The sequence below is a fragment of the Xiphias gladius genome, chromosome 20, assembly GCF_016859285.1.
Source record: "Xiphias gladius isolate SHS-SW01 ecotype Sanya breed wild chromosome 20, ASM1685928v1, whole genome shotgun sequence".
In the NCBI taxonomy this organism is placed as follows: domain Eukaryota; kingdom Metazoa; phylum Chordata; class Actinopteri; order Istiophoriformes; family Xiphiidae; genus Xiphias; species Xiphias gladius.
Window position 1 is genome coordinate 25529308 of NC_053419.1, and position 13457 is coordinate 25542764.

The 13457-nt window shown below is 38.4% G+C and overlaps 2 protein-coding genes across 5 annotated transcripts in view; one reads left to right on the forward strand and one right to left on the reverse strand.

Annotated features, from left to right (window-relative positions):
• fktn (fukutin) lies at nt 1-8890 on the reverse strand. Of its 2 annotated transcripts, none has more exons than XM_040157154.1 (10): nt 8574-8883; nt 6795-6851; nt 6369-6569; nt 6005-6151; nt 5763-5893; nt 4506-4638; nt 3640-3769; nt 3404-3537; nt 2948-3072; nt 1-2719 (listed from the first exon to the last, which is right to left on the reverse strand). In XM_040157154.1, exons 1-10 carry the CDS (start codon nt 8673-8675, stop codon nt 2506-2508), a joined length of 1374 nt encoding a protein of 457 aa, XP_040013088.1. In that variant the 5' UTR covers nt 8676-8883; the 3' UTR covers nt 1-2505. The 2 variants fall into 2 exon arrangements, with proteins under 2 accessions (XP_040013088.1, XP_040013089.1); XM_040157155.1 differs by having other exon boundaries at nt 2620-2720; nt 2924-3072; nt 8574-8890.
• apc (APC regulator of WNT signaling pathway) overlaps nt 6500-13457 on the forward strand; it is a 27417-nt gene continuing 20459 nt past the window's right edge. Inside the window, exons 1-2 of one of the 3 annotated variants that reach the window (XM_040157150.1) lie at nt 6500-6876; nt 10102-10337. The gene's annotated coding sequence lies outside the window, so the exon portion shown is untranslated. The other 2 variants (XM_040157151.1, XM_040157152.1) reach the window with 2 other exon arrangements.

The window sequence follows — 13457 nt, forward strand, 5'->3', positions numbered from 1 at the left end:
AATCGATATTAAAGCACAAAGACTCTGCAGAAAATCTCTGCTTGGATGTTTTATCATTCCCTGATGATCATCTGTTTGAGTGTTACCGTTCTTCTGCACAACGGCACCACTGCACTCTGAAACCCATAGTTTCCACTGGCTTCCAATGCATTGAACCCAGCGGCGAGCGCAGCGCAAAAACGGCAATGTGTCTCAAAGGGCCATAACCCGTTACGAGAAATCTGTGGCGTATTAAGAGTACTTACAACTGCGTGGAGGTCTGTTATGGCAGAAGGCTCGACCAGACAGATTACACCATCAGTAACTGGTAGAAGATGAAGAAGATTACACGGTTAAATTAGAACATTACCCAGAAAAAATGCCCCACCTCATTTGCATTTTCTTTTTACAACAGTGTGCAGGCCACACCACAATTTTTCAAATATATAACTCAAAGTCACCTTGAAATAGATATTTCTGAGGGACAGCTAAGAATCTGAAAAAGTAACAGCAGTCAGTTACAAAGAATTAGACCACTACAAGGAAATAAGATGGATGGGCAGGTGTCACTGAGCTGACGCAGGCAAAAGGATGAATGTACATATATCTTCATTTAATAACTAAACTCTTATGTAGGCCCTTGTGTTCTGGGAGCCGGTTGGGTCAGATGAACTTGCCTCCAGGTCGTCCACTCTTTTGACTGAGGGCCATCTCCTCAGCCCCTGTGAGTGGTGGTGAAGGTGGTGGTGCTGGACCCCCACCGGTTTTTTGGGTGTCAACAGTTTTCTTCTGGCTATACTGGAGGACAAATTTGAACATATCCAGTTAGCACACATTTGGAGACTTGTATGAATAAAGGCATTTAGGTGTTGCTTTCAAATACACAATATTAAATACTGGAAGTGTTGGGACGGCAGAAAATTTTACCTTTTTTTTCCTTTGAAAAATTTCACAAACTACTTAAATTATATGACATGTTGAATATAGCCACTGAGTCTTATTTAGTTAGGTGGGGTAGGCTAAACAACACCACAATTGCTTGTAATGAAATTACCTGTTATATATAGCTACATATAGATATATATTTATGTTGAATAAGTCGAACACTTGAGATAAAACTTCAATTATTACTCACGCATTGACTCAGTAAGCAATTTTAACGTTATTTTGCTGCTGCTACTGTATTGCTTTTGTTTTCTTAAATATTTATTCATATTCTGCATACACATTCATTAATATTTCTGACTGCACTGGAAAGAAGTAGGAGGATGGAGCCTTTTTTTCTCCTGTTGCCATGATGATTCAATCATGTGCTTTACTCAGGGTTAAGTCAGAGTTGACCTAATTATTATCACCTGTTCTGCAACTGAAAACTGTGAGTTAGTCAGTTATTCAACCCAGAATTCAGGGTTAAATGCAGAGTTTGTTAAACCTGCTTTCTGAAGCAGGCCCCAGCTCTCACGGGTGGACCGCTGCAGTAACAACAGGTGAACTCGCTCTGCAGATAGAACGGCAGGCACTGTACGACCACAAACTCCACCAGCAGAGAGCAGCGTTAGGACACAACCGCAGCATCCGTGCGCCTTTCAATGCGGATTTAAACACGGTCCATCACCATGAGTCCCAGACCATGATAATTCCCCGTGGTTTCAGGAGTGAGTTTGTCGTGTCCTGAGTGTTGCCGTTTGGTTCCAATGAAAACAGAGACGCAGCAGTTCTTCGTGTCACCCTGGACAGTTCATCCTACTCCTTCATAATCACGCTGACAGTCTGCAGAAGATCCAGGCAGCCGCAAATTTTCTTTTTTTTTTTTGAGTTGAAGACATGCAAAATGACAAAAGCACAGAAATATAGTTTTAACTGGGATAGCTGAAACGGATAATTATTATGTTTAATAACTGTTGATGTAATAAACAGTTACAGAGCACCTGTTCTAATAACTCTGTATATTATAATATGTTAATACAGTTTGTGCTGTTATGACTAAATTATTTTAAGTGGCAGATTTTTAATGAAAAATATAATTCAGGTGTCTTCAAAGTCTTTACACCTGTTTGATGTTAAACTCAGATGAGCTTTCATGTTCATGTGCGGTTGATTTAAATTTAAATGAACTCTATTTTATCACCGCTCACACATATAAAAGATACTTATGTGCAATTAAATTCAGCAGCACAACACAGTTTTAAACGCTTGATAAGTTTTTTTTCCATGGTGAAAAGACAAATATATAAACCAAATAGTATAAAGTCTATGAGTAAAGTATGAAATTAATCACAAAAATTGGGCTGAAATATAAGATTTTAGGAAGGAAATTATTAAAATGATCTCACAAATTTAATCTGTGGATGACCTGACATTATTATTATTATTGGTATTATTAGTTGATGAAGACGTCTGCCAGAAGTTTCCAGATTCTGGCATGAAAAGAAAAAAAATCAGTTCATATTCTTTGACTTTTTTCGCTTTGTCTTTATTCGTAGTTTCAGTGTTGATTTTATTTTCCATCTTGTGTCTTTGTCCTGGTCAGTAAACTTGGATGAGCTCCGCCCACTCCGACGGAGGCCATGCCCCGTTTTCCTGCACGTTGCTCGGTGACGACTTCCAGTCCCAGCTCCTCACAGGGATGCTCCAGGAGGCGCCGTAATTCGCCGTCACGTAGTCGAGTGTTTGGCACGGAACGCGAACTTTCAGCTCGAGAAGCTCCGCCCAGCAGAGCGAGAAGCGAGGGAAGACGTACCTGATGAAACAAACACACAAAAAGCATGATCGACATCACAAGGTGGACAGAATTGGACACAATTAAATAAATCAGCGAGGTGTGTTGTTAACTCTTAACTCAGTAATAAATTATTTTATCTTTACACGTCTGCTTAAACTGCTGCTCTATTAGTTTGACTGACAAAATAAGATGACAGATGGAGCTTTACAAACATATTTACCAAAAAAAAAATCAAAAATGATTTACTTGAACTTCCTGCCGCTCTTCGCCTGCGTCCCTCCGTTCCAGACGACGTCTCCGTCTTCGTAGAAAAAGAAAACGTCCAGTTTGACGTCCCCACCCAGGAAGGACAGCTCTAGACTGTCCTCCACCTGCACTTCAAAATAAAAGACAAGCCCTCAAAATAGAATACATACCGCCTTCAACATGAAGTGAACAAGCTTAGAAGTAAAATACCTACTAATTTCAAAATAAAATTCATACCAGTTTCAGAGTAAAATAAATACAATATGAAAAATAAATGCGTATTAATTTCAAAATAAAACGCAAATCTGACTCAGAATGAAATACAAATCACACATCTGCTTCACAAAAAGTATGCACAGTGCTCATAAAATGTTTGAATAACTACATTAAAAGTATTAAAAATAATAATAATACTAAAAGTTTTAAAACTACGACTAAAGAAAATAAAGCTTTCACCTTCCCGAACTTGTGCTTGAGTGAAAGGCCGGCCTCTCTGAATGCTGCGATGATGTCTGCCCTGAAGTCTATGATAAAGATCCCAATATCGACATCACGACTGTACGAAATAATACTGCACTGCCTGAACCAGCCTGCGGGGGGCAAGCGACATTCACAGACACAGAGAGAGAGAGACATCCGTTCAATATGCTGTGATGTTTGCATGTTAGCGTGCTAGCGTGTTAGCATGTTACCCAGACAGGTGCCGCTGCTGAGCCAGAAGGGGACGTCGAGGTGGCCGAGTGTTCGAGCAGCTAAATGAAGCAATGACTTTGCTTTCCTGCGAAAATCCACCGCTGCTGGAGACGAGTCGTCAGGGTAGAGCTACATTCACGTACAGTGGAGAGGGAGAGAACAATTCTTTATTTTCTCTAAATTTTTGGGATTTTAAAGCTTTTATGATTTTTTATTGCTCTTTTTTTGTCAAAATTGTCCAATTTTTTAAATCAAATAAATTATTGAATTTAACAAAAATAATCATAAATCAAGGGCCACTTACTAGGTTTTTAAATCATCTCACGGTCTTTATCATGTGGTTGAAAGCTCAGAAAAAAAATCCAGCATTTAACTCACTGATTTAGGAATATTTTCGTCAAACTGCTGCTTCAGGCCAAGAACAAATTTCCAGACTAAATGTTTTTTTTTTTGTTTTCAACAGGATTTGTTTTATTTATAACTTTATCTCCACATTTTCCGCTCTTAAAAGATTTTATTATTATTATTTGCACTTTTTTTTTCCATTTTCTCTCTAAAAAATGGTTTAAAAAAACATTTTCTTCACTTTTAAGTTGTTTGATATTTAGGACATTAAAAAATGTTAAAATTATTTATTCAAAACATTTGTCATGATTTTAATGTCTTGTTTTCTGCTAAAAAAATATGTTCTTTATTTTTAATTTAAAAATGTGATTACATTTTTTTCCATTTTTTCATTACTTCATGCACATTTCCTAACATCATTTTCACTTTATTCTTTTAAAATATTTTTTTCTTCTTTTCCATGTTCATTCCATGTTTACTGCCCCCCCTTTCAGAATAAAAGCCCTGTGTTCTGTCTGACCTGCAGGAAGTTGCGGGCGTCGCGGTAACGGCACTCCAGGAAGCGAGCGTTTTTCTGCTCGGACAGAAAGTGCGAGACGTTGCGTGGTACTTGAACGTCGAGGCCATCCAGGACAGTCAGGACTAGCTCCAGCCTGCCGGAGGTGACCACACAAAACAAAGACACAGGAAGTTCATTAAGACAACCTCAAATAGTGCAGGACTGAACACACCGGATGTACACATCTCAATCAGCCATCAGAAAAACCACGTTGGCATCTGCAACGTGATTCTGGAGTAGTTCATCTCCAGGATGATGATGATGATGATGATGGTGATGGTGATGATGTTGATGATGTCTCTTTGTCTGTCCGGGTCCCCTTTATTCATCATATACACATATAGACATTATATAGGTTTTCATTGTTACACAGTTGATAAGCAGCTGTGTTTCCTGGTAAAGCCTAGCAACACCATCACATGTGTCCTTTATAATGTCCTCCGGAAATGTAAACCTGCACATCCAGTAATTTCCTGCAGTTTAAACAAGAATCATATAATTATGGTATAATTATATTATAATTACCCCTTCCAGCCCCAGCAGCATGAACAAGCTCTTGTCTGAATTTGGTGACTTATTTAATAATGTTAAAAAACCCATGAAGGTCTCAGGAAGACAAAATCAGTGTCCTCTTTAAATCTCTTCTTAAAACTCATTTTTATCTTGTGGCTTTTTCTTAAAGGAGCTATTTGTAAGTTTTGCTATTGCCATTCCTTCACTCTCCCAGAGCTGTCTCCAGCGGTGGAAAGCATTGCCAGTGTTAACTCTGGTACTCTCTGGTACTGTATACGCAATGATGGCTGAAGTTCTTGGCGAGAGACCATCACCATCACCTGCTCCCAGCAAGAAACCATGTTCAGCGGAGAAAACTTACGAATAGCAACTTTAACTGATGGCATTTGTCATAAATGTTTCAATGATTTTATCTTGTTTCATAATTTATGTTTTCGATTTTATTTCATCTTTATTCTTTGTTTTAACTGTAAAACACTTTGTAACTTTATTTTGAAAGGTGCTCCGCAAGTAGAGTCATTATTATTAGTATTAATAATTATAGATATGCAATGTTGAATCAGCTGTTTTTTCAAAGCTGTGAAGGCCGTGTCACCCACACAGTGACGTAGTTTTAAAATTTTCGTCAGTGTCTGATTCAGCTCAACACACTTTCACAGTCAAACATACATGATGTGTATTCACACGTGTTTCAGAGTGTTGTACCTGTCATAAGCTCCGGCGTGGCGTCCATAGTCGAGAAGTTTGAATGGAGCGAACCCTCGGTCCATGTTTGCTTTGAGATGTAATGCTCCGTGCCACAGGTAGTTCCCACTACGCTCGTACAGGAACACCACCTAGGACAAATAAACTTAGTATGATATTACAAAATTTGTGTGGTTTCTGTGCGGTCACTAGGTGTTTCTAGGTGGTTGCTAGGTGTCACCGGCCGATGTGGCCCCACCTACCTGGATGATGTAACTGTGGAGGCGGAACAGAAAGTGCAGGGGGATCTCCTCTCCTGATAGGGTGTCCAGACTGGCCAATCGTGGGTCCTCTCCTCGCAGCTCCAGCAGCTCAAAGCCTTTCTGCTCAGCAGCCACTAGGAAGCCATGCTGACACAGAAAAAAACAAATATTTTACATGAAATTAAATGGCTAAGTTTCATAATTTAATACAAATGATATAAATATAGAAAACTTTATAAAAAATTTAATAAGGTGTATGAAGAGATTATAATAAACAGTAAATATCGATCATAAACCACAGTTGAGAAATCTCTCAAATTTTATTTCCCACTTTCTCCCTGGATCATTAACACGTCATACTCACATCGTACTTCCACATGTTAGCATGCAGTGCGAACGACGTGATTGGCCGGCCGGTGCACAGGAAGCTGCAGTGCGGCTCGCGCACCTGCCGGTCGCGCTGCCGCAAAGCATCCTGGGAGAGCAACTTGAGCGCTGCGGTGTCGGCGAGAAACACTGGTAGCCTGAAACGATGGGCTAATGCCAGGAACTTTTTCACCGTCTGCTGCAGAGACAAGCAACAGGACAGTTACCATGAAACGTCTGCCACGACAATACAGGGCAGTGACGGACGGGTTAACATTTAAACAATAAAAGGCGGGAAATGAGTCACACATAACTAAAAGTGAGGTTAACATTGGGGCTAGGAGCTAGCAGTGAGGTTCAGCTAGAGGCTAACAGCTAACAGTGGGGCTAACAGCATTATTGCTGCTAACGGCATTTGACTTACCCATTGGACGTCGCTGGCGGTCAGGTGACCTGTTCGGCTCAGGATGTGAGGACCAGACTACAGAACACCAGCATGTTGAGAAGTAAAAATTAAAAATGTCAGAATTAAAATCTGATGATTTTATCTGGTAAAGAGCTGCTTCGCTAAAAGCTGAAGTATCTACATCCAATTACGTTTTTGTTATTTCATACACTGACTGTTGTTTCTCTGAACTAAACAAACTGCAGCGTTCTTCCTATTATTCATTCCGTATCAAATCAGATTAGGTTGTTGCAACTCCGTCTCAGATTTTGTTCAGACCTTGTCTATATATCATGAATTGGTCCCAAAACCAAGGCCTGTAAAATATTTCTGTTCATATCCTGTTTTCATAATTTTTCAGCCCTTGATCATTTTTATACCCTCAAAAACACCTCATCTGTGAAGCCATATTTGGGCATTAATATCTTAACAAGTATTGTTTCTAGCCTCACCAAACTTTGTAGGCTGGAAGACGAACATGTTTTCTATATGTAAAAAACATATAAGGCCTGTGCTGCATGCTGTTTTATTTTTATAAGGCCCTAGATCTGGAGAGAAGTGCAAAATTCCTAAACGAGAGTGATAATGAGGGTATTATAAACCCACATTTCTGCACTATTACGATAATCACTCATTATTATTTCTATCTTTTATTAATTGTGTGCCAATATATGACGTCTCTACCACTAAAGGACATGAAGATATTACGAATAAAATAAAGCGTGTTATTTTGGTCATTTTCATAGGACCAAAATGGTATTTAGGCTAGCTAGTAGGAACATAAAAATTTAAATGGAAACTGCTTGATGTAGTGTTATTAAAGGATAAGTTTTCATCACATGTAATTTCTAGAACATAATTTTCTTTATTTTTATTCTTTTTTAAAAATGGAATATAAAATGTTCATCTAACAGAGTTAATGCTTTTCTCTATGATGAAGCCCTGATAGTAAAGAATATAGCTTGCGTTAATGACCTATAGTAAAATGAGTCTATAGAAAACATGGATTTCTTTACTCCAACCAATATTTCAGAGGCTGGGACACACACAAGATAATAAGGGAAGACCCTGCTTCTCCATTATGGAAGTTTTCTTTCCAAGAGGTAAAACAATGCCTTTCACTACGTGTATATATCTATGAAAGGAACATGCAAGGACACTGACATTTCGTACACTAATGACCATACGTTGAGCTATTTCCACACACATTTTCATGTTCATTCTAGCTACCCCAAATACTATTTTGGTCCTATGAAAATGGCTTTAAAATGCTCCCATGCCTTGTTATATTCTGAATATCGTCAGGTCCATAAGTGTTAGAGACTCCAAATATTGGAACAAAATTAATAAAAGACTGTGTTTGAAGAAAAAAATGGTTCACATTGTATGGGTGCAAAAAAACTGGTTTATAATACCCTCAATATCACTCTCTGAGGCTAGGGAATAATACTTTTAGAGCTGTTAATGCCTAAATGTGGCCTCCTGGATAAGGCTTTTTTTGAGAGTCAAAAAATGATAAACTATAAAGGGTCAAAAACATAAAATAGTTCGAATTGAACAAAAATATTTTACAGGCCTTAGTTTTGGGACCCAGACATTATGTAGACAAACTGAACAAAATCTGAGACGGTGCTGCAAACACTTTCGTGGATTCCGTCTGATTTGACACGGAATGACCCGGTGTTTTGTTGTTGTTTACGGTATATTGTCGCTGTTTACAGTCTTGAGTTTCTTGTTTACCGTGACGATGTTTCTCACCTTGCTGACGTACTTCCGGTAGTAATACAACTGGAACAGCAGGAACACGGAGCTGCTGACGATCAGCAGTGATAAAACGGCTGTCCGGTTCACACGAGGCATCCGGTAACATTGCACAGTGACCCTCTCCTCATGACGCCGCCATCGGAGCTCTCCGTCTCGGATTAACGGTGGCAAAACTTCACAACGGCGCGAAAAACACCAAGCTCTGCGAGGCGTCCAAACCCGCCGCCATCTTTAAAACAACCAGAGTAGGAGGACGACTGCTTCCTGACGAGACCTTCACAGCAAAAGCCCAAAGCAGACGCCAGCAAACCTTTTACTTTAACTTTATTTTTGAAACCAAAAGTAAAAAAACATACAAGATGACAGCGCCACCAAGTGATGATGAGAGGAAAGAGTTAATTAATACAAATTTGAAACAAACGAATAAATAAATGACAGAAATAAAACAAATCAAATAGAAAGGATAAATAAGAATAAACGAATTAAAGAAAATGGATAAATGAAAGAATAAACTGGATAAAGATGGATATTTATATGATGTCCATTATATTAAGATAGACATTTTCTTATTTAATTAGGATTATTTTTTGTCACTATCATTTTCAGTTCCCTTCAACAATACTGCAAAACATGTTTTTTTAGTCAATATACATTCTTGAAAGTAAAATTTTGCCATAATGAGAAATAGATTAATTAGAAAATAAGTGATATTGTCTTTAGTCCTGTAGTACGCTGTACTTGTTAGTAGCAATTGACACACTTGAATGTGTTTATTATATTACTGACACATAATCATTGGTTATTCTAATTTTATTTCAGTTTTAGTCTATTTTTCTTCTCTCTTCTGCTTTTTTTGCTAACTTGTTGCTTACTTTAATTTTAGATGTTACTCTTTTTTAGATACCCATTTTATTTTATCTCAGCACAATCCTTTTTATTCCCTTACTGCATTATGTTTTTGTGTATCTTGTTATGTGAAGAACCAAATATATTTTCGAATGAAATTACATGTTTTAAACTATAAATGTCTCTGCAGAGTTTTTGAATAATTGCACGTTCAGAATAAAAGAGGAAAATATCACATTAATATGGGCTTTGAACCTCTGAAAGAAAAACATTCACAGGGTAAAAACCATCAGTAAACTTTAATTTCTTTGACATTATTAGAACAAAACCTGTGGTTACTTCTTATTCTTATTAAAATAAAACTGAAGCAGCATTGCAGGGATGTAAAATCAGGTTTACTGTACAAAGTCTTTGTGTTTTCTTTATGTTTATTTCATAACGATGGCAATAAAGCAAAGAAACCCTGTCTGCTACGTAGACAGATTACTTGTGTACTTTTACAGCTGATCCTTCAACTACACAAAACTGATAATACTTTACTTTAAATGCAGGACTTTTTTGTAATGTGGTATTTTACATTGTTGTACTTTTGCTTCAGTAAAAGATTAGAGTACTTATTCGTGCAGTAACTGTAATGTAGTACTTTACATTTATGTACTTTTACTTTTTTACGCAGTGACACTCAGAAACAAGATGGCGGGCCGCAGCAGCAGTTTGTCCACAACAAAAAGACCGAGCTAAAACTTCCCTGGACTTTGTGAAACTCCACTTTTCCAGCTCTAACCGGAGACATGAGAGGCCCGGGCCGCCCATAACGGATTGTTTACGAGCGGTGTGTACTTCCCCGGTGATGTTCCCGTGAAGCTGCCGCCGTCGGAAGCGGACTTTGGTCGTTTTCTCCAAACCGGGAAGGTAAGAACGGCCGCGCTGTTAGCTGTTAGCTGGGCTCCGCGCTAACCGTTTGTTTTGGATGGATGTCGGTGCTTGGACGGATCTTTGGAAAGACCGGTGATGGTCATCTGGTTTACCAGGACTGGCAATAAGAAGGGCGGGTGAAATAAACTGAGGTAAAGAGGGTGTTCTGGAATTATTCCCGTCAAAAAACGGTAAAGCAGCGGGTTAGTGGCAGCCGGGCTGAGATGTTCAGCTAACGGTTAGCTTAGCTAACAGAGCTGCCCACTGTTACTGTGGTCACTACGACAGTACAACTGATACCGCGTAATGTTACTCTGTGCACTATTGCGGTACTACTGATACGGCCTGCTGTTACTGTTTATTTAAAAAAAAAAAAATACTACAGAGCATACAGGAACAAACGTTGATCACCTATGCACCCATACAAATGCTATACTGTTGGAAATACATGTCAATTCATACAGTAACGGATCAGTAAGCATCTTGTGAGGTCACAAAAACAATCTGTTTCTCCCAGTATTACAAGAATTTGTCAGCCTGTAGATTTAGTAAAACGGCCCAGCTCTACATACATTGAATGTTTGTTGTCCATATCTGTCCAGTCAGTCTTTGTTGGAAGTTTCGGGTCTAACCATTTCGTTTTACAGCTTTCTTGCTGGCTGCTAACATTATCTTTAATAGATATTTGTCTTGCATCTGCTATATTTCCCAAATAGACTGTAGAGAAAAAGTAGTCAGTTCCATTACCAAAAAGGTTTTTATTGTTTGCATTACTTCCTGCCAGTATGGCCTAATGGCTGGGCAGCTCTAAAATATATGGAAACGATCTGCCAGCTGTTCTCCACATTTCCTCCAACACAGACCCCTTCCCAACTCACCCGTCTGTACACATTTTAACTTGGGGGGGTTACAAATATCTTATCAAATTCCGTCAACAGAATTTCTCCAAAGAGCCAAACTGGTGGAAGTAGACTGCACAGGGCACATATTCCAGCAGTCTTTCTCTGAAATGACAAGTCCACATTCTTTCTCCCATTTTAGTCTAACCTTATTTGTTGAATGTTTCTTAATGGATTGAATGCTTGAGTATAATACCATACTGCAGTACTACTAATAACTAATACTAATTACTGTTACTGAAGTTGATTATAGTTTTACTACCTGCGCTATGTTAGATTACAATTACATTGGCTAGTACTTTCACTACTGTACGATATTGGTCAAATCACAGTACTTGTGGTATTATGAACTGTTGGTTGCGTTAGACCTACTGCAGACAGTGTTAGTGGTGCTTTTACTGCGGTTCCTCAGATGTGGACAGTGGTAGTAGTATTAGTACAGGGTATAATAATGGAGGGAGTGTTCTCAGTTAAATGTTACGGCCTTATAATAACACATTTTACATTTAAAGTATTTAAAATACTTGATGATATTGATTTAAAGGGCGAGACAGTTCAGCTCTGATATAAATACAATCACCTCTCTACTGTTTACTGTCAATTACAGACAGAATTCTCCAGTAATAATAATGTTTATGTACACCTGTCATCCAGGTGAGGTAACCTTCTGATATTACAGAAATGTGGTTTGTAGTGCAGCTTTAATAGACAAACAGGTTGATTTTTAATGTGCAGCCAACATGAACTGGTGAAATGAACGTTAACGGACGCCAGCTGATCAAATATATAAATAAGATGTCAGCTGATGGCACTGAGTCCACAGTGACGAAAAACATTTTCTGTTTTATGGTGGCAAAACCTGAATGCAGCTGAAACACAGCTGAGTATCTGATTACTGAAAAGACAGAGGAATAAATTGCTGCTGTTTAGATAAAAACTGATGAATCGTTTCAGTCATTTATCAGTCAAACCTCCTGTCAGATTTCCAGTTTGTTTTCTTTCACAGTGAGTTTAAACCTCATGGTGACGGTCAAACAAAATAAAACATTTGTAGATGTCAACAAGAACTCTGAGAAATTCGGATCGTGGAGCAAACAAAAAATCATTGATTACAGCTCCAATTTATTTGAAACATTTATTTGAACTACATATTTGTAAAACATAACTACAAATGCTGTGGTTAGGGCTGCAATCAGCACCTGTACTACTGCAGTATTGGCTGTATTTGTGAAATTCAACATGTTTGGTTTGAACATTGAGTGAAAGGTAAAAGTACTTCTGTAACTACAAGGAATGGTGCCGTGACAGATGGTACATAAACGTATCAATAATACTGTTAGTGCCACAACTAGCACTAATAGTACAACTTATAGCACTGTAAATCAGTGTGTGCACACACTGTAAGTCTGAGAGGAGGTGAGAGACATAGAGCATCAATACAGAGAGTTTTATGTCTTTTTTTTTTTTTTGGAGAATTGATTGATTTCTCTGGTCAGTTTTCTGATTGATCGATGTGATCGTGACAGTTAAAGAGAAGTGCTGAGTCATCATGTATATTGATTATTAGCAGATTGAGATCAATCAGAGTTGATCACTCTCACATATCCAGTATTATACCAGAGTGCACTTGTACAAAAATGTAGCATTACAGCGCTGGTGTCAGTTAGCATGTCAAGTATGACATTTGGAGCCAGAACCAGAACCAGAAGCAGATTTTCACCCTGGTTCATTTCTGCAGTGAAGTCATCAGGAGATGCTGTGACTTTTTAGTTGTGATGAGTTCATTTGAAACCTGTTAAGGCGGCGTTAAAAACTGGTCCGTCCAAACACCTTTACTGAAGAAACACTCGCTAGCTTAGCAGCATTTAGCCTACAGACAACCAAAAATGCAACACACTCTTGTAAACCAGGGAGTGTTGCATTGTGGGATTGTTAGCAAGCAGCAGAGTCGATGTTTGACTGGACTCTGTTTGTTTGACTCTGTGACATCTGAGGCTCTGAACAGTGGATACACTCAGTGTTTTACACTGGTTCTCCCTGTTCAGAAACAACAAGGAACTGTCTTGTCCTTTGATATAAGAAACTTCCTCAGACCTCATTTTGAAGAAGAGAGCAGGTTATTTTTTTACAGAAAAAACCTGCTCACACCTTTAGTCCACAGAAATAAACACAAATAATTAGTATAAATTAATACTCTATAACATAATAGTCTTAATAA